This window comes from Rutidosis leptorrhynchoides, chromosome 6 (genome assembly GCF_046630445.1).
Source record: "Rutidosis leptorrhynchoides isolate AG116_Rl617_1_P2 chromosome 6, CSIRO_AGI_Rlap_v1, whole genome shotgun sequence".
NCBI classification, from domain to species: Eukaryota; Viridiplantae; Streptophyta; class Magnoliopsida; order Asterales; family Asteraceae; genus Rutidosis; species Rutidosis leptorrhynchoides.
The window spans coordinates 305,346,045-305,368,159 of NC_092338.1; the positions used below are offsets into that span (position 1 = coordinate 305,346,045).

A 22,115-nucleotide genomic window follows, 5' to 3' on the forward strand; every position below is an offset into this window, starting at 1 on the left:
CTCGTGGCCTACCTTACATTACTGTTACAATTAAACTATAGCTCACCAATATTCGTGTTGACTTTTAATCATTTTATTTCTCAGGTGCTTAGACGTTTGATGCTTCCACTGTATTAGTCTCGCTGTTGGACTTGCTGTGTAGACTCCTGTTGCTTTTGTTTAGAGATGTCTATGCATGAAACTTTTACTTTGCATTCACAAACTATGTTACTTTTGAACAATGAAATTGTAATGACCTTTGAGTCTCGTACTTATGTTATTGCTTTCTATTCGTAGAAGCACACTATCGTTTGTAAAACATTTGACGTCGGTAAAGACGTTACCCCTTTTTATGAATGCAAACTTATTTTAAAACAGCATATAGTGTTTGACCTTGTAATGATCATGTTGTTGATGATTCGTACACGTTAATTTTGTACGGGGCGTCACAATACCGTTACTTACGAAAACTTTTGGAGGGGAGCGGGCCCCCTCCTGCCATACTAAAGCTCCGCCCCTAATCTCATCATATAGCAAATCCAAACACCATTAATTTGTAATAACATGTTTTGCTATAGCTGATTTTTTAATTTTCTAACACACAATCAATTTTCAAAATTTAACACTAATTATTGCATTAATTAAAGTATTAAAGATAAAAAAGACCTTTTAAGGAAACTTTTAGATTTTTGTGGTATGATACGCATAAAATAATATATATATATATATATATATATATATATATATATATGTACTAGTGAAATGACCCGTGAAATCACGAGTTTGTTAAACGAAACAGTTTAATGATATGTTTTAGGTATTAATGCTAAAGTCATTTAGTTTAATAACTCGTGAAACCACAGATTCCGACTAAGAAACATGATAATCAAATTATTGTAGTTTATAAAATGCGTATAGAAAATAATGACAACGAAAGCGTACCACAAATATTTTGCCTGGAACATACGATCCGAAATAATCAAAGATTTTGAAAGAGAGAATGCTAAACTATTACTACGTAATATGAAGATATGTGATATTGTTTTGAAATTTTGACTAAATAATATGCAGGAGAAAAAATTTTAAATTTAGAAACAGAATAATTATTTAAATTATATATCTTTTGCATTTATTTTTCATTAGTATCATTTTTCTTTTAATTGTTATTAATTAATTAATTGTATATAATTAAGATTAATTGTTATTTATGACATCATCATGGTGCTTTAAGAATTTTTTAATTTCTTTTTAAATTTTTTTAAAACTTAAAAAATGTATATTTATAACATTATCATTTTAGAATTTTAATACAAACCATAGAATAGAATATATACATACTAGCTCGTGCCAATTACCATAGTACCATGTGTATTAAGGGTCCTCCATTATCAATTATCAAAATCCTTAAAAAGATACTGTAAATAAAAGATTCATTATCAATCAGATTTATTATCGATTTTAGAGAGACAAACCTCTTGATCATCATCATCATCATCATCATCATCATCATCATCATCATCTGACTGAATTATTATTATTATACATTTTTCTTTGCATCTCCTGCGAAGAAAATAAATATATTTTTTAGGGTTTCTCATCTCGTAAATAAGCATGTACGATATCTAATCCCTTATATCTCTTTTTCTAACACAAATGCAAACCCTAATTTCGTTAATTTCCGGTTACTTTTATTGATTTGTTATGTTGATGTGGCACGATTATGTTTAATTGTTACTGTTCGGTTGAATTGTGATATGTTTAATTGTTATCAATTTTAATTTTTGATGTGCATACTATAGATTAATGCAGTTGATGATTAATTTTGATTAGCTACAAATAAAAAAACATTCATATTTTTAGAATTTTTTCAACATATTTAATTTGATTTTTCTATATTTCATTAATCGGAAAGGATTTGAAATCTACATGGTTGATATGTTTGTTTGTTGTTAATTTGTTTTTTTTTTTTTTTTTTTGTTGAAGTGAAATTTGTTTGTGAAGTGGTACTGCATATCATATTAGTTACAAGTCAATTTATGACTTTAAATTATGAAGTGTTCTTTGCAAGAGGTCTCGGGTTTGAATCTTATCTAGTACAAATATTCAGTGGTGACCATCGATGGGTTGGAAACAGCCAATGGCGGAAGCAGAAATTGTAATTTTTTTCACTGGGGCGAAAATTTTCACATTCATTGTAAATTTTTTGCTTCCATTGAGTTTTTGGATTGGGGGCAAAATGTGGAGGCTTTTGGGGGCAAAATAAAATTTTAAGCCTGAAAATTTCAAATCCACTAGGGCCAAAATCAAAAATCCAAAACTTTAACACTGAAACTTTCGAATCCACTGGGGGCAGGTGCCACCCCCTGCCCCTACATACTTTCGCCACTGGAACAACCAAGGATTACTCCTGTTGGCTGCGTATATTGGAGTATGGGGTCGGATTACTCACCTTCCCCTTCTACCTCTTACCTTTACCTTCTTGTAAACTAATAATTATGTGAACTTTATGTTTCTGTCATGTAATTAGATTGCTCAAGGAAGATATAAATGTAGGAAGACGATATTAAAAAATATGCCAACTGAGATGTTGTTTATGAGTTCAGGGATTACAGGTTGCACAATGACGAAGTTGACGCTATTGATTTCATGGAAGATGAGGTCGACGTTTTGGATTTCGTGATGGATGATGTCGAGGGTGTTGATGGTGCCGATCAAGTTGTTGACGATTATGATATGGTTAGCTTAAATTTTATTGCTTATTTCTTGGCGTGTAATCTAGTGTTAATTATAGTATACCTAAAACTAGCATAATATCGTATTTGTATTAGTGCTGGGTTAGATATAAAATTTCAAAAACGTACCTGGAAATTTATAAATGAAACGAGTTGAATTAAATTCGTTTTCTTTTTTTTTTTTTTGGTGTGTTATGCATTTATAATCCTTACAACAATTTTATGGTAATCAAACGTCAGCTAACGTTGACTTAGAAATGGCCGATTTTGAATATGTTTTATCTCCATTGGGCCACATGTGAAGACTAAATAAAAACTTGGCTCTAATGAATTGATTCGAAAATCAGTTTGTGGTGAATTGAAATGCCTATGTCATAAATTGTTTTCAATCAAAAATTTAATATATTTTTGAGTATTTTTTTTTTTTTTTTTTTTTTTTTTTTTTTTTTATTTATGAAGGTGACGGATACGTCCTCATCTCAAGCTCGAAGAGGCAAAGACATTCAAGGTATACCGTGGGAAAGATTGAATGTAACAAGAGAAAGTTACAGACAAACAAGGCTGGAACAGTACAGAAACTATGAAAACATTCCTTTATCAGGTGATGCTGTTGATAAGGTAAGGCGTTAATATTTCTATTTCCGATAGATATATTACGTGCAAGATCTTTATAACCCTATTTTGATGATGAATACCGTGTTGGCTTGTTCAGAAATGTAAACAAAAGCAAAAGGGTGGCAACTACTATGAATTTTTTCACAATGCCAGATTGGTAAAACCTACAATTCTTCACTTTCAGGTATAGACTCTCGCATATTACTTTTTATTCGTAGACATTTACTAGAGGTAGCTATTTTTTTAGTTTGTAATGAGACAATCTGAATAATTGTTTTTCCTAATGAGTTGCATGACTTGCCATTAAAGATCGAGCTATAAGTATGCAGGTAGTTGCTCTGACAGCTTCTTGAATTGTAATAATAAGATAGCTGATTATAGTAATAGCATAGTTATGTTATAACATATTAACTAGTAGCTATCTGTAAAAAATGGGCACAACATGTTTATGGACAACCATATTAATTATGTAAAAAACGGTTTCACATAATTAATATGAATCGTGCTTTTTATTTTGTAGCTAAGGAACCTCGTATGGGCTACCTCAAAACATGATGTGTATCTCATGTCTAACTACTCACTCATGCATTGGTCATCATTATCATCCAACTTGACTGAGATACTTAACTTCTCTGGGCATGTAGCGCCTACTGAGGTAACTTTGTGCTAATTATGATCTTTATTTACTTTAATTCATTTTTAAATTTAAAATCTTTTTGTTAATATTGTATGTATGGTTTGTGGCCACGTCTAGAAACATGTTGGGAGTTTGCAGGAAGGTTTTACACAAACACAGATTAGTACACTTGCAGTTAAGGATGATTTTCTTGTTGCAGGAGGCTTTCAAGGAGAGCTTGCTTGTAAGGTATTATTATGGTAGTATGAAACAAATACTTGGTCTACCTTTTTATTGAGTTACGTGTCTATAACGTATGAACTTCACTTTGGGTTCTAGCGTATGTATCAAACTATAAAAATTTCTACTTTATCTTCGGGACTTTAGAAATTTGATAAAAAATTAGTCTATATATCATTAGGCAACAACCATTTACTGTAGATCCTGTCACATCAGCCTTAAATTAATCTAAATATCATCAGGCAACAACCATTTACCTGTAGATTTTGTCACATCAGGCTTGAGGGTATTTTTGTCTAATTACACCACCCACCGCTATTTTCTCACTGACCTGGCATGAATATAAGTTGTCATGACATCCTTGCTGCCACACCAGCAAAAAAAATACCTGGTACCTGATGATAAACCATTGCATAACAATAAATGAAGGTTTGATAAACACAATACATTTTAGGGTAAAGTTTGAAACAGTTTCAGGCACTTGACCCTTCTTTATTATATGGTCTGATGATGAGGTTTAATCACATTTTGTGTATGATATATGGAAAATGCTAACTAGTGCCCTAAGAGCACAAGTTAACAACAATTAATGAAGCTTAATTTTCCATAAATAATTTAAATCATAATCATAATTATGATTCATGTATAATTGAAAATTAATTGGTTAAGTTAATGTGCTTGCTATATATAAATACCAAAAAACCAGATCTACCAGAAGTTTTTGCATGTATATCCTCATTTTAATGCATTTGCAGTTATTGTTATACTTTGTAAACTTTGTAGGGCTATGGCATAAATTTTGGTATCTAATTGTGTACGTCTATGTGACTGAATGATGCAGCGCCTGGATAAACAAGGAGTTAGTTTCTGCACAAGGACAACTTATGATGAAAATGCGATAACAAATGCTGTCGAGATATACGATAGCTTGAGGTATAAAATTCTAGGGTTTATTAGTATGTTAAAGTGGAGGTGGAACAATGAACATGTCAGGCACGTTTTATTGATCAGCGACTCGGCTTTTTTATTAACATTTAAAACTTATCTGAAAGGTAATTTGTTTTTCTGAAAAACTATAAATTGGCGGCTTTCGATCTGTGGTTGAATCGTTCCACTTTTAGCTTTTTTTTTTTTTTTTTTTTCTTCCTCTTTTTGCAGTTCGACTTGTTAGAGGTAAAACAAAACAAAATAAAATCAATCATAAATACTGGATTGAAATTGCCTTCCCATTTATACTCTTGCTTATGTTAACATATGGATCACAAATTTTGATTAACTAATAAATAAGGTGAAATTTCCTTCCTTTTATACTCTTGCTGGTGTAAACATATTTTGATTGTCGAGTTGTTTTTGTAGCGGCGGGAAGCATTTTATGGCTTCTAATAATGATGGTGGCGTTAGAGAATATGATATGGAAAGATTTCAGCTTATGAACCATTTCAGATTTCCTTGGCCTGTGAATGTAAGTTTTTTACACCTTTATTCTAACTTTTATTTATTCATGTCAGTTATTATTTTATCAGATGCATGCCAGTAATTAATAAACATTTGCTAGTATTAAGGGTGAGTTTTTGCTTTATTCACCAACACTATATGATGTGTACCAAGAATCATAAACATGCTGTTAGTAAATTTTCAATGAAGGCAGAATTTGCACAAAAATTTTTGTTTGTGGAGTGGAATTTCATAATCTAATATTGAATTTGTGGATGCAGCATTCATCATTAAGCCCAGATTGCAAACTTGTAACTGTTGTTGGAGACCATCTTGATGGACTTGTTGTGGACTCATCAAATGGGAAAGTAAGAGATCTTGCCTTTTTTTTTGTATCCTTGTTTTTTTTTTTTTTTTTTTTTTTTTCCATTTAATCTCGCCTTCTAATTGGTCGATTCTGCTTATTAGATTATTTTGTCTGATGGGCTGCCAGAAAGTGAAACCAGTCAAATGGTTTTAACTCTAACATCCATCCAATTGTAATTATAAAACCTCCTAAATCATGTATTCTGACATATTAGACATTTAGTTTAATAGTGTAGTATAAGTATATTAGTATTATGGTCATAAGTGCATACAAGTCATTAAAAAAACTGAATAAAACAGCTAAAATATTGCTTTGAGCCATTTAAAAAAAAGAAAATTATTTGACTCCTTACACAAACTGTTTATTTTGCTACCTCTAGGTCTCCTCAGATTATAATTTGGGTTTCAAATAGACTTGCGTTTTCTTTTCTGGTAATTAGTAATTTTCGATATTGAGACTCTTCATCTTTTTTACAGACGGTTGCATCTGTTGAAGGTCACCTCGACTACTCATTTGCTTCGGCATGGCATCCAGATGGAAGAATATTTGCTACAGGGAACCAAGACAAAACATGCAGAGTATGGGACCTTAGAAACCTTTCTAACCCAGTTGAAGTCCTCAAGGGAAACATGGGTGCAGTCCGGTCAGTCCGTTTCTCATCAAACGGGCAGTTTTTGGTGGTGGCTGAACCCGCAGATTTCGTACACGTATATGACACCAACTTGAACTATGAAAAGAGGCAAGAGATTGATTTCTTTGGAGAAATTTCGGGGGTGTCACTTAGCCCGGATGACGAAACGCTTTACGTTGGAGTATGGGACCGAACTTATGCTAGTTTGTTGCAGTATAACAAACGACACAAGTACGGGTACCTTGATTCCTTTGTGTAGTTTAGGTGTAGTGTTTACTTATAATAAGGATGTGAAATGAGCTTTGCTTTGTTGTTTTGGATACTGATTTAGGTTTGGCTGTTGGAGTATATGATGATTATAAAGTAAGATGTTGAGTGTTATGTAAAACTTCTTTAAGAAAAATGTATACCAGTTTATCATTGAAAAATAATTGTTGGTCAATACTCCAAATCAATGTTTGTATATCTTTGTAAGTAACAAATAACAGTGGAAGGATAGTTTTGGGTTTAGGTAACTTAAAATCATCTCCTCTCTTTATACATTAATTAATTAATCTTTATACATTAAAAGAGAGTTTTTATTCCGTAATAAATGTTTTCAAAATCCACTTAATCACCGGTATCCTAACGACCATTAATCATCCCCTAAAAAAATTACGTAATAAATCAATTGTTAATATACTCATCCCTAAAATACCCTTTTCTAATAATTAAAGATGCGTAAATCATAAGGAGCTACTTTCGAATGAATCTGGTCAGTATGTTTTCCAAATTATATCTTCTACTGATCATATGAATGTCACTTGCGAATGAATCCATGAAATCTTTCGATTACCCAATCAATTGAATCAGATTGCTTTTTGGATTAGCTAATTGATATTAGTGATGCGTTCATATTTTCTGTATCTATGACAACCTTCCTCTATAATAGCTTCCTCAATATCAAACTGCAAATTTGATAGAGGCATAAAAATAAGCTTCCAAGACATGATGGGAGACATGATGGGACGTACGTAAGAAAAGGTGCAATTATGGATGAAATGGTTCTAAAATATTTAAACAAATAATAAGCATAGCCATATATATAATAATTTAAGAACAATTCAAAATAGATTATAAAATATTATGGGGTGATCACCTTAGATAATTTGGAATACGGTAGCTGCCCAAAGTGTTGTATGGATACACCGGAGGAAAAATAAACGGTTGGTCCAGTTACAGATGATTGTACCATGTAGGGTTGAATGCGTTCCTGGTAGTAACTAACCGATCTCGCATAACATTTTGCACTTCTTCCCGACTGCCTAGGTGTGTATTGATTACTATAACCAAATACAATGCGTTGATGAGAATCGACTGATTCTACCAAGCCAGATTGTCAGTTTACCTACTTCTGCACAACTTATATCATTAGTAATGTTTAGCATTGTATAATACAGTAGTAATTACTAACTAATGGTATTTCTTTTTCCAGTGTCATGTGAAATACTTTGAGCGCATCTTATCAGATTTCAATGGTGAAAGTCCCCCCCGACAGGAGGTAAAATCTCTTTATTCAATTATTGAGTTCATTCCAGAATATGGATTCAAGTTAAAAATAGACTTTGGGAAACTTTCAATCCGTTTTATCCATTCCACCTTAGATCTATATTTTATGATCTCGCCTATTTGAGATGAACAACGTGAACCAGTAACACGTGTCAAATTTTTCCACTTCTCTGTAATAGTTGCTGAAGTTATTATTTCAGGTGAATGCTGAGGGGATTCCGGCTACATGAATGCCCTTATTGGGTCAGACCTTCGATTACCATCTCTGATCGTAATGGTAATATAACATTTTTACTTTCATATATGATGTTCGTGCAATATAACATCTCTTGATAATTTTCTATGAATTCAACCAAGAAATGTTTTAATTACTATATATTAATTTCATTATACGAATCTTGTTTACAACAAGCAAGAATCCAAAAAAAAAGAATCTTATGGTATCATATATGCATTTTTTTCTGGATCTGTACCTAAGAAAACTGCTTCTTAAGCTCATAAGAAGTGTGTCCAATATTTTCAGCCTGAAGATTTTTGGATTCGAGCTTCAACGAAAGGGATTGTGGTTTTTGCTCTACTTGGGGAGCGTGGCCTGATAGAGTTAACCGGGCGACTTTAAGATCCAAATTCATGATCGCCAAGGATATTTTTAATGGTTGGTTAATAATTACATATCCTTTATATTATTATCTCATGAAAAATCGACATCTTACCATAAATATATCTGAAATTGGCATGTTTTGGTGACAACACAAATTATTGGTTTTATGTTTGATTGTCGACGAAAGATTTAACATCATCTTACTAACTTGGTTATTTATCTTTGAATACAACAATGATGGAAAACATGTTTACTCTGAAGTGTTCTGATTTTGATGATTTTGACAAGGTATCTAATGCACCACGTTGTCATACCTGAATTTTCTTATCTACTTTCAAATCTATTAATGTACACAAAATTGTAGCTATTCAGGATGCTAGAAACATCGATGCTTTAACTCTAAAGATATCATTTGGCTAGTGGGGCAAAATAGGTTGGTCAGTTACAAGCCCAAACAGTTTTGGGTCAGGACGAGCAACGTTATGCAGCCAGTTGATGCTGGTGGAGTCGGGTCAGGTCGGGTTGGCCCACAAACATTTCTTGGTCTTTTTTTTTTCGTGAAACAACCATATATTTTGTAATATTATGATATCGTTTATTAGACATTTTAGAGGTTTTATGCAATTTAGATGCACTTAGCGATTATCAACCCCTTTTGACATGTTTACGTTTTAGCTTAGGTAATTTACGTTCTAATTATAAGACCTGTTAGGAAATAAATTTAACCCAAATTCACCCATGTACTTATAAACGTGTCATAATTGTTGTTAGAATTATTGTTTTATATTAGATAGAAATATTTAATTAGTGATCACTTTAGTTAATTGTATATTATAATTGAGGACGTGTGTGTTTATATATAATAGGTGGGGAAAGATGTTTTTTTTTTTATTGCAAATGGAAGTATTTATTTGGTGGTTGTTGTACACAGATTTGCAAATCATGGTTTGCTTATTTATAGGTTTTTTTATGTCAGTGATTATATCTCTAGCATGTTCTGATTTTTTTCAAACATATCTTTTCTAGAGTAGTTAATAAATATCTAATATCACTAAACATTAATTAACTAGTTCTAGATATCTCTAGAAAAATATTATTATTTTAACACTCCTCCTTAATATTTTTCGATGTTACTCCGAACATGTTGCGTAGAAACTCGAACTTTGGTCTTGGTAGTGCTTTAGTGAAAATATCTGCAATTTGCTCTTCAGTCTTGCAATATTTTAATTCAATATCTTTCTTAGCGGAGACTTCTCGTAGAAAGTGATATTTGATATCAATATGTTTTGTTCTACCATGGAACACTGGATTCTTTGCCATCGCGATTGCAGACTTGTTGTCACAATATATCTTTGTAGCTTCGTCTTGTTTCTCGCCCATATCTTCTAGTACTCTTCTTATCCATATAGCTTGATTAGCTAAGTTTGCAGCTGCGACGTACTCTGCTTCGGCTGATGATTGTGCCACTGTTTCTTGTTTCTTTGATGCCCAAGAAAAGACACCGGATCCAAGTGTGAATGTATATCCAGAAGTACTTCTCATGTCCTCCACCGATCCGTCCCAATCACTATCTGTGTATCCATGAAGCTTCGAATCTATAGTGGGCTTGTACCATATTCCATAATCCATGGTACCTTGCAAGTATCTTAGTATTCTTTTAGAAGCTCCATAATGTATTTGAGTAGGGTTTTGTATGTACCTGGATAGTAGACTAGTTGCGTACATGATATCTGGTCTTGTAGCTGTTAGATATAGTAGACTTCCAATGAGACTTCTGTATCTTGAAGCGTATGCTTTCTCCGATCCATCTTCTTTTCTCATCTTCTCATTGGTAACTAGTGGCGTGGTGACGGTTTTACAACCGTATAGTTTAAATTTTTTCAGGAGATTTTTCGTATATTTCTTTTGGCATATGAAGATGCCTTCATTTTCTTGACTGATTTCGATGCCAACAAAATAGCGCATCAATCCAAGGACGCTCATCTCGAACGTTTTCATCATGTCTTCTTTAAACCCTTGTATCATTCTCTCATTGTTTCCAGTATATATTAGATCATCGACATACAAGGAAATAATGAGAGTGTCAGAGTTACCTTGGGTTTTGATGTAGAGTGTAGGCTCACTTTGACTCCTCTTGAATCCTGAACTTGTGAAGTAGCTATCAATGCGGCTATACCAAGCACGTGGTGCTTGTTTAAGTCCATATAAGGCTTTCTTGAGCTTTAGGACTTTTTCTTCTTTTCCTTTTTGAATGAACCCTTGTGGTTGCTCTACATATATTTCTTCTTCTAGAAACCCATTTAAAAAGGCTGATTTCACATCTAGTTGGTGAATCTTCCATCTTCGTTGAGCTGCTAGCACCACAAGAGCTCTTATAGTATCCAGTCGTGTAATGTGGTAGCGTGGGGGTACGTGATAGTACTATATTTTACTACAAAATACGTTACAAATTACACAAGTTTTAATTATTTATTTACAAATGGGATATACCTAAACCTTGCTACAACACTATAGGCAGTGTACCTAATCGTAGAGTAGTATAGTTTTTAGTAAGTCCGGTTTGTTCCACAGGGAGCGGGCTTATTGCACACTATATTTTTAAACAACTATATTTGTACAAAATATATATAATTATATATAATAATATATAAAAGGGGGTTTACCGTTTAATGACCGGTTTGTCGATTTATATTTTAAGCGAAGCGTATAGTAAATGACGATATTTAAATAACAATATAAAATAAATAACAATAATTAAAATGACAATAAATAAAAGTACGAGGAAAAATGAAATAAAATATATTATGCTTATTTAAACTTCCGTAACCATGATGTTTGATGTGTTGATTTTAGTTTTATGCCCATGGGTTAATTGTCCTTTGTCCTGGATTATTTAATATGTCCGTCTGGTTTTTGTCCATAACAGTCCATCGGTCATAAATTTAAAGTGCGAGTGTCCTCGTCAAATTATTCTTATACCCGAAGTCAAATATTTCAACTAATTGGGGACTTAAACTGTAACAAGGTTTTAATACTTTGTTATCAATTATGCCAAGTCTCCTTGTACATAATTTCACCCCTGTTTTAATAATTCTAGTGACTATTAATCCATTCCCGTGTCCGGTTAAATGAACGATTATTCGTACATATAAATACCCCGCCCATCGTGTCCGATCGAGTGTATATGGTTATTTATAGGGACGTCCAATTGTAAATCTTTATATTAAAATTAACAAACTATCATTTAGTTAAACAAATATAAAGCCCATTAATAGTCCATAGTCTAATTTTCACAAGTGTAGTTCTTTTGACCAAACCCCAATTATGGTACAAAGCCCAATTACCCCGTCTTTAATATTTATTCCAACATCATGATTACTTTGGCTCAAATAAGCATAATAATAACTTAAGTACGAGACATTAATTTAAAAAGGAGAACATAACTTACATTGAGTATTTATCGCGTAGTGTCACACGGACAGAATTTCGACTTCAAAACCCGTAAAATAACTTTTACATAACCCAAACTAATATAATATAACACTAATCTATACTATATATATATATATATATATATATATATATATATATATATATATATATATATATATATATATATATATATATATATATATATATATATTATATATTTATTTATATTATACTACAGAGTATTATTATTATTTATTATGTTTTTACTCGGCAGAATGCATGGCCTTTTATAGGGATTTCTGATTTTTCAAACTCCGCGAGTCGTGGAGTTTTTGGCCTTCAAACTCCGCGAGTCGTGGAGTTTGATTTTCCAGCTCACATCAATTTGGATCTTAGCTTTGCCGACATAATATATAAATAAATATAATATATAAATAATTTTAAGAATTATTTAAATATTATATTATATTTATGTGCATAGTTGACTTGTAATTTTTAGTCCGTTGCGTCGAGCGTTGAGAGTTGACTCATGTCCCGGTTCCGGATTTTCGAACGTCCTTGCGTATTATTTTATATCGTGTACTTTGCGTTCCGCAACTTGTACTCTTGTCATTTTTAGACGTTTCTCATCAATAAATTGAACCACTTGGATTGTATCTTGTACATTTGAGCTTTTTGGTCATTTGCGTATTCAAATCGTCATTTTTGCCTTTTGTCTTCGCACTTATTTAATATAAACGATTACAACTTAAAATAGGACAATTACAACTAAATAATTTACATATTGGGAGGATATTGCTACTAAATATATGTTCATTTGGAGCACTATCAAATATCCCCACACTTGAACGTTGCTTGTCCTCAAGCAATACATAACTTGAAATAATATAATACATCACACGAATCACTTCTTTATTCTTCACACTTTATACATCAGTGATTTTGAGATGGCGGTATAAACAATGATAGTAACGATAGAACCATGGTTAAAGGTGGGTGTGTCATCCACAGTTGCCTCGGGTTTAGGTCAACGACACTTGCAATCAAATAGCTGATTTACTTTCAGTTTCCAAAGCAAAGTGCACATTTGAAAGGCGGTTTACAGTCCCACATGACTATGAAAATTTAGATCCGTTAGGAAATTGGATCTTTATGAAAACATTTGATCTTTTGAAAATTCAATCTAGCTTTTACCCTAGACAAGTTTTCCGGAATAACCCTTCACCGGTGTTTGCAAAATATTTTTGTGGGTTGTGTGGGTTTCAGATTTGAAAATTTTAGCTCAACACTTGTGGTTTTGTGTTACCCACTTACTAACCTTGTATTAGGAAAGCAACACGTCCAGTTCACTTGTCCCGTATATTACCTTTCGATAAACTACCGTCCGATTGTAAAGGAAAGCGATGAACAAGCAACTGTTAAGGCAATGTCCCGTGACTTGCTTTTGATTATGGTCTATAAACGTGTCGGATGCTAGTACTATCCTTTGTAGGAGCAATAGTAAAGATCATCCTATGATTTTTCGGTCTGGCACAAGGTCCTTTCTTCGACCATGCTATGCAACCACCGTTCTTACGGTTGACATCCGATTTGGTTCAGGTGACCTAATGAATTCCAGGTGAATTCCTAGGATTTTACGTTCAGTGGTAATGAACGCATTGAAAATAAGTTTTCAGAAAACAAATCGGTTTGTAATTTTTGATCAAAATATTTTCTCGTTCAAGCTCGAGTTTAGATATCATTGAATTTCATGAGTTTGAATTCTCAATCTTTAAGGTCAATCTCAAGGATTGAGTAATATCAGTCTTAAAAGCTGATTTTTGATCTTTTAAGGAGATTATCCTTTCTGGGGATCTGATTCATTAGTCTTATCAAGCTAATTTGCACGGTGCCTCCCCCATTGTACGAGATAAATCCTTCTCATGGTTAGGATAAATTTGACCACTTGGCGACCCTGTTTGATGCTGAGGTCCGTGGATTTTCTGCTGATTTTAGAGATGACTTTTCTAGATTTTTCGTCAACCTACAGCTGGTCTGAACGACAACTTCATGACCTAAATCAAGAAGCGCGTTTCTTTTTCGGAAGACTTTACTTCCTTTTAATGATGGAATTGATTCATCGTGTAGATCCATCTTTTCTTTCAAATATATTACAGTAAATCGGGTAAAACTGATTAAAATCGTCCAAAACAAAAGTACCTGCAATAACTTTACAGAAACATGTGATAGATAGTTTTTAATTGAATAACTTGGTACATTCTCCCCACACTTAGTTTCTTTCTTTGCCTTTTTATTCTCCTTTATTCTATTTTAAATGAATTCAATCGTTTTAGGGTGTTTCTCAATTTATGTCCTTTCCGAGGTAACGATAATTTCGGTATTAACACCTAGTTTTCATCGTTCATAAATATGTATAAACATGATTTTGACTTCATTTAGTTGAAATTTTTTCAAATTTTCACAAAATTTGGCAAATAAACTAAGTGCAAACCCGAGAGAATTTATAACCCTTCCCCACACTTGAGATCATGCAATGCCCTCATTTGCATGAAATCAGACTATAATTATAAATTCATGAGGGTGATTAGTGTAGAAAAGTAATTAAAAATACCCAGTTTGTAATTACAAAGCTCGTCGAATGATAGATGGCGCGCCTCATCGTTCATTCCTTCATGTTTTATCACACATATTTTTCTTCAAAAACGGTTGCTTTTCTGAACTGTTTGCTAATCTTTAAAAATGCGTCTTTTACCCTAATTTATTATGCATGTTTATTAACGAGTTATGCACTAACCTGAACCCCTAATTTAACGTTAAGTGGGGTTAAACTTCCCCACACTTAGCTGACGACATGTGAAGTCGGTAGAATAAGTTCCAAGAATTAAAATAGTGAGCCAGTTATTTACATCTCGGGTGGTATATATTATATCAATGGGTTTAAAGTTTAGACCCACCCGATCGTCACTACTTAATTCTTTTTTAAGTGTAGCTTTTAGTAAATGGATATGTCTGTTTTCTGGTTCTTGGTCAAATGGATCGATATACACCGACATACATATTTCTATAGGGTGGACAATTCCTAACATTTCCTTCCGTTTATTCTCGGGATCAAAGTTTTCACCTCTATTACCCAATTGGGTGAAATCCGAGGTGTCATTATCTATTACAGCTCGTAGTTCATTTACGGTGGATGACTCGTCTATTGAGAATATTGGGTTGGAAGGTTGTGGAATGGTGAAGTTCGGTTTGGCCTCGGGGGTAAAATTTTCAACGTTATCGTATTTCCAAGAGTACCAATTTGTCACCCTTACTTCTTCTTTATCCATTGATGGATCGATGATTTCGTTGGTAGAGGCTAATGTGTCGATATGTTGTGAAATTGGTAAGACTGAATAAAAAGTATCATCGGGATAGTTGGTGATTTCGGAGCTCTCGAATTCATCAAAATTCGATGATATGAGATTTTCTTGCACACGACTCCTCAGATCAACAGGTGTGTAGTCTGATAGAGTTTCAGCTTGCCGGTTTACAAACTCTCTCATTTGTTCATTTTGAGCATTGAGTTCTTCGAGTTTGATTTTCATATTGTCTAATAAATTTTCAGACACGTAATTTTCCTCGTCTACTGGTTGTTGAGTTTGGAAATATTCATGGGAATAATCCCAATTTGAATTGTATTCTTCATAATCATTCCATTCAGGTTCCGTGGGTGCGTAATTTTCCATAGGAACGTAATAATAACATTCCCATGTTGAGTGATAATCTCCACAGATTTCACAACCAGTTATTGTTTCGTCATTCGTGATCCAAGATTGACCGAACGAATTGTCATCAACACCCGTTTGAGAGTATTGATTTAATTGATTTTGGATATCAAAAAGAGTTTCCATAGCCTTGTTTTCAAAATTTTCCATTTTATTGCGATGGCCAAATTTTAGCTACAATGTGGTGCATTTACTAATTATCCTATTAGTTATAAAAATAGAAAAACTTATATAAGTTGTCCAATTAATAGACTTTTCTGTTTTTGCCCACGTTTCGAATAGCCAAAAGATGCAGCAGGGAGCCAGAACCCTTTAAATCGGAAGCTCACAACTCAGCCACTAACAAATCCAACTATTACTACGAAGCAGAAAATTGTCAATGTCCATTAATTTAACCACTTAAATAATTTTTCTTTCCGTTTGAGATATTAGATAAGAAATAGAGAAAATTTCTAAGTCCTAAAAACTAAAGCGTCGAGAAATAAGAAAGAAAAAGAATGCGCGTCGAAAAACGTCGAAAAATAAAAATAAGAAAGAAAAACGTCGAAACTTAAAAGTCTAAAAATTATATCTAAAAAGTTGCGCCTAAAGGTCTAAAGGTAAATGCAATTTTATTCAGAAAACGGCAATTACTTAAAGGCACTAAAATCTATTTAAAACTAAAGCGAAAAACGGTGTCGCAAAATTCCAAAGCGTCTAAATCTTAATCTAAAGAAAAAGCACTTAAGGGATTTTACGACAAAGCCTAAGAATCTATACATATAAAATAACTACGGAAAAACTAATTTTAAAACTAATTGCGAACGAAAAATATACAAAATATTACGATTACACTAACTAAAAGGATACAAATTATAAAAAGTGATAAAATTACTTATTTTTATAAAAAATATTATTTTTATATTTTTATTTTTATATTTTATAAAAGTATTAACTTTTTATATATTAAAACTAAATATAATTAATTATAACTAATTAATTTAAAAACTTAAACTAAATAATAATAATAATAAATTAATTAGGGTTAAATAATAATAATAATTAATAATACCCCGTGATTAATGCGAAATAGGGTTTCTGGGTGCGCCTGTCAGGGTGGCTCCGCGAGTCGTGGAGTTTTAAGCCTGCAAACTCCGCGAGTCGTGGAGTTTGAAAAACGTGTTTTTTTTTTTAAATTTTATATTGTTTTTCTAAAAATATATATAAATATATTTATACAAAAATAAATTAAAAATATAGCGTTTCGCCGAGTCCCCGGCAGCGGCGCCAAAAACTTGATGTGGTAGCGTGGGGGTACGTGATAGTACTATATTTTACTACGAAATACGTTACAAATTACACAAGTTTTAATTATTTATTTACAAATGGGATATACCTAAACCTTGGTACAACACTATAGGCAGTGTACCTAATCGTAGAGTAGTATAGTTTTTAGTAAGTCCGGTTCGTCCCACAGGGAGCGGGCTTATTGCACACTATATTTTTAAACAACTATATTTGTACAAAATATATATAAATATATATAATAATATATAAAAGGGGGTTTACCGTTTAATGACCGGTTTGTCAATTTATATTTTAAGCAAAGCGTATAGTAAATGATGATATTTAAATAACAATATAAAATAAATAACAATAATTAAAATGACAATAAATAAAAGTACGAGGAAAAATGAAATAAAATATATTATGCTTATTTAAACTTCCGTAACCATGATGTTTGATGTGTTGATTTTAGTTTTATGCCCATGGGTTAATTGTCCTTTGAAAGGACCCGTTCATATACATTATAAACGATTCACAATAGTTGATTACATCGCGAAGTATTTGACCTCTATATGATACGTTTTACAAACATTGCATTCGTTTTTAAAAGACAAACTTTCTTTACATCAAAAATTGACGGCATGCATACCATTTCATATTACATCCAACTATAATTGACTTAATATTAATCTTGATGAACTCAACGACTCGAATGCAACGTCTTTCAAAGTATGTCTTGAATGACTCCAAGTAATATCCTTAAAATGAGCTAATGCACAGCGGAAGATTTCTTTAATACCTGAGAATAAACATGCTTTAAAGTGTCAACCAAAAGGTTGGTGAGTTCATTAGTTTATCATAATCCATCATTTCCGTAATAGTAATAGACCACAAGATTTCAGTTTCTATAAATATCCGTACACTCGCAAGTGTATAAAAGTATTCTATAAGTTGTAGGCACCCGGTAACAAGCCTTAACGTTCATGTTTTACCCTCTGAAGTACACCAGATCAGGTGTGTTTAAAATAACCTCGAAGTACTAAAGCATCCCATAGTCAGGATGGGGTTTGTCAGGCCCAATAGATCTATCTTTAGGATTCGCGCCTACCGTACATAGACAAGTAGTTTAATGTTACCAAGCTAAGGGTATATTTCTGGTTTAAACCCACATAGAATTAGTTTTAGTACTTGTGCCTATTTCGTAAAACATTTATAAATCAGCGCATGTATTCTCAGCCCAAAAATATATATAAAAAGGGAGTAATGAAACTCACCATACTGTATTTCGTAGTAAAAATACATATAACGTCATTTAACAAGTGCAAGGTTAGCCTCGGATTCATGAACCTATATTAATTATATATATTTATATGTTGGTCAATATTTGTCTAACAATTTTTGGTCAAGTCATAGTGTACCACATTCCTAATGCTCGAGACTAATATGTAAAAGTCAACAAAAGTCAACTTGACCCAAAATGACTTTCAAAATCTATACATGTTTATTATATAACTTATATATAGTAGTTTTATATATTTAAATATATTTATCAGATCTTATTATACTAAATAATACAAGTCATTTATTAATAAATAAAAATTTATATTAAAATTCATATATGATAAAAATATACTTTTATATATCTCAAGTAATAAAATTTATAAAATTCACTTAATATCATAAAAATATAGTGGTATGTATTATTAATGTAATTACATTACGTGTGGTAAAAATATCTTTGTACGCATATTTATTTGATAAAATAATATTGATAATAATAATAATGATAAAAATAATAAAATGATAGTTTCAATAAAAATATTAATTTTTAGTAATAAAGATAATTTTAGTAATAACATCAACTGATAACAGTTATAATAATTGTTTTAATAATAATAATATTAAAATTAATGATAATTCAGTTGACCATATCTTTTAATCCGTTCATCGAAACCACACGATTTCTAAATGAAAAGTTATTAATTTTTTCTTCCGCTTTTCAACGACATGCATATCATATAACTTATCTCAATAGCATATGTATCAAATTCGTGATTTATCATAAACTATTTAACTACGAAACTAAGCATACAAACATGCATAATCATATATACTCGAGCACTAGTCAGGGATACACTATTAATATATAAAAGATAAGATATGAATGCTCACGTATCAATATTGTGATTCAATATTGCAGGAAAGTACGTAGACGTAACGAAAATGATAAACGTTAGGTTGACCTCACGAGCAATACCCTCCATCAATACCCATAACCTTCATAGCTATAACCCATAATTTCCTTAGCTATATCCCATTTGAAAACTTATTTTGAAATCGTCTGAATATAACTCCGTCGTAGTATTTTATGTATACTAATAATATCTTGAAATAGTACTAAGTAAATATATATATATGTAATTCGATTGAGAGAGTTTAGAAAAATATATTTTCAAGTTTCTATGAAATAATGAAACCTATTGAATTCTATTTATAATATATTTTTGAATTATTAAAGTGAATTATTAAAGTATGAATTATTTAAGTGAATTATTAAAGTATGAATTATTAAAGTGAATTATTAAAGTATGAATTATTAAAGTGAATTATTAAAGTATGAATTATTAAAGTGAATTATTAAAGTATGAATTATTAAAGTGAATTATTAAAGTATGAATTATTAAAGTGAATTATTAAAATATGAATTATTAAAGTGAATTATTAAAGTATGAATTATTAAAGTTAAAGTAAAGTAAAAGTAAAGTAAAGGTAAAGTTAAAGTATAGTAAAAGTATATAAAACTATGTACGTATAATACGCGTATAAAAATATATAATATTAATTTAAATTGTTATATATATTTAATAAAATAAAATATAAATATCGTTATCTTTATCATACTGGTTAAGTAATGAGTTGTCAAAAAGAATAGATTTCTTAAATCACAGTGGACCTCATAACATAGGCCCGTAATCATATCATAATGTATCTGATAATTCAATCACTTGATATTATCTCTTAATTCTGTCGATAAATATATCGAAACAAATATGTTCATGTAAAGTATCATATATCTAATACTTTGTTAATGTTTTCAGTTAATATTATATATTATATATACATATCTATATACACATAATTGTTCGTGAATCGTCGAACACGGTCAAAGGGTAATTGATTACATGAATGTAGTTCCAAACTTTTTAAGATTCAACATTACAAATTCTGCTTATCGTGTCGGAAACATATAAAGGTTAAGTTTAAATTTGGTCGGAAATTTCCGGGTCGTCACAGTACCTACCCGTTAAAGAAATTTCGTCCCGAAATTTGATCGAGGTCGTCATGGCTAACTATAAAAATGTTTTCATGATGAATATGAGTTGATAAATAGAGTTTTATCATCATTGAGTAATATAGATAAAATAATTTGATTACGCGAAGAGTATAAGTGAAGCTATCGCAAGAGAGTGAAATGAGTAAACGTATATTCGTTTTAACCGATGACGTAGTTATGATTGATTTTCGGAATTCATGGGATTTAAAGAAAATCTTTACAATAAGATTTGGTTCTTCGGCGATTAAGGAAATCAGGGTCTTCTTTGATTAAATGCGATAATCTGTCTCGATTTCTCTGTCTGATATTTTACTATAATTCCACCCCCTTCGTTTCTTTATTTTCACATCTCACACCTTCTAGTCTTTCTCCCCAATTCATAATTTAAAGCATTCGTTAATATGCTTCATCCAGTATTGATTCTTGATATACTCTTAACTTTTATATATGTCATTCTTCTTTTTCATCTACCACCGGAGGAAGTTATTTTCTTCTACCATTACCTTGGGGTTATTGTGTTTTTCATTCTCCCGTGTCTTTATATTGCTATACGCATTGATATACACGGTTTGTAATTTCGGGGTTATTATCGGGCTTTATATTCTCCATTATATTTCGGAGCTTCATGCTTTCGTTTTCTTTTTCCGACCTTAAGTCAAGCGGATAATGGTCCAGAATTCGTAGATATGAATTTTTGGATGAACATAGTTAATGTTCCAAGAAGAAAATCGTAATGGCACGATCTTGATTTTGCAAAATACCAGAATATCCGAAAATATAGAGTTATCAAGATGATATGTTCTTAATATGTTTGGAAATTGGGTAGAATGTAAGAGTCGTGTAAACAGTACATGATGACGGTATGTTCTGTGAATCATCACGTTCCATTAGAAACTCAGCATGACTTACTGTAATATAATCACGTTGATCAAGTGTCATTATATTATACTAACTCATGCTTCAGTTCCCAACACTACTTCAAAAACATTCCTATTTGAAATTCAAATTTTTTTTTTAGAATTTAGAAACTAACACAGTTTCTTTTTATATTGTAACGCAGATATTGCGAAGAGATAAAAGATTTCAGATAAGAATAGTTGTGAAAATATCTTCAGGAATATCGAAGATATTATAATAAAAGATACGATAATATGGATGATGAAGAAGATTTGTCTGTGAAGGTTTAGAATAAGAAGTAAGTTGTTTGCTAACGATTTCAGTAGACACTGAATCATTTGGATCTTTTGAAGGTAGGTTTAGTCTTTGTGATTTGTCCACAGCCTCCTTCATGGTCTGCTCAATCCGCTTTCCAGTTTCAAACCTTCTCTTTTTCTCAGCTTTACCACCATACTATTCTTTATCATCAAACTTTTGACTGTTAAAGTCGTTTACAGTTTTTGCTGCTTCATCAGCATTTTTCCAATTTCGGAGAACTAGTTCATGGTTTGGGATGTTTTTCAGAAAATTCACATTCGAAGTATGTAAGTCTAGGAGATAGACGTTATATGTATAACTTTTGACGTAAAATTGTCGCGAAATTCAAAATACTGATTGCT

The 22,115-nt window shown here is 31.7% G+C and overlaps 1 protein-coding gene and 1 long non-coding RNA gene across 3 annotated transcripts; both read left to right on the forward strand.

The window, feature by feature from the left end:
* The first annotated feature begins 1,373 nt into the window (after nucleotides 1-1,373).
* LOC139851678 (uncharacterized WD repeat-containing protein C2A9.03-like) lies at nucleotides 1,374-7,049 on the forward strand. Its single transcript, XM_071840777.1, has 10 exons — nucleotides 1,374-1,592; nucleotides 2,583-2,715; nucleotides 3,171-3,329; nucleotides 3,424-3,510; nucleotides 3,847-3,981; nucleotides 4,081-4,191; nucleotides 5,024-5,115; nucleotides 5,539-5,644; nucleotides 5,898-5,984; nucleotides 6,460-7,049. Coding segments are annotated over exons 1-10 (1,326 nt in total). The 5' UTR covers nucleotides 1,374-1,590; the 3' UTR covers nucleotides 6,874-7,049.
* Nucleotides 7,050-8,222: 1,173 nt separating this feature from the next.
* LOC139856077 (uncharacterized) lies at nucleotides 8,223-9,509 on the forward strand. Of its 2 annotated transcripts, none has more exons than XR_011761660.1 (4): nucleotides 8,223-8,439; nucleotides 8,686-8,817; nucleotides 9,025-9,051; nucleotides 9,128-9,509. It is a non-coding gene; the product is annotated as an uncharacterized lncRNA (long non-coding RNA). The 2 variants fall into 2 exon arrangements; XR_011761661.1 differs by having other exon boundaries at nucleotides 9,136-9,509.
* The last annotated feature ends 12,606 nt before the right edge of the window (nucleotides 9,510-22,115 follow it).

Bases quoted from the DNA above. Each gene is read 5' to 3' on its own strand.
- LOC139851678 (XM_071840777.1), top strand. The intron at 5,645-5,897 runs GTAAGTTTTTTA...TTGTGGATGCAG, and splicing joins GATTTCCTTGGCCTGTGAAT to CATTCATCATTAAGCCCAGA. The intron at 5,985-6,459 runs GTAAGAGATCTT...TCTTTTTTACAG, and splicing joins TGGACTCATCAAATGGGAAA to ACGGTTGCATCTGTTGAAGG.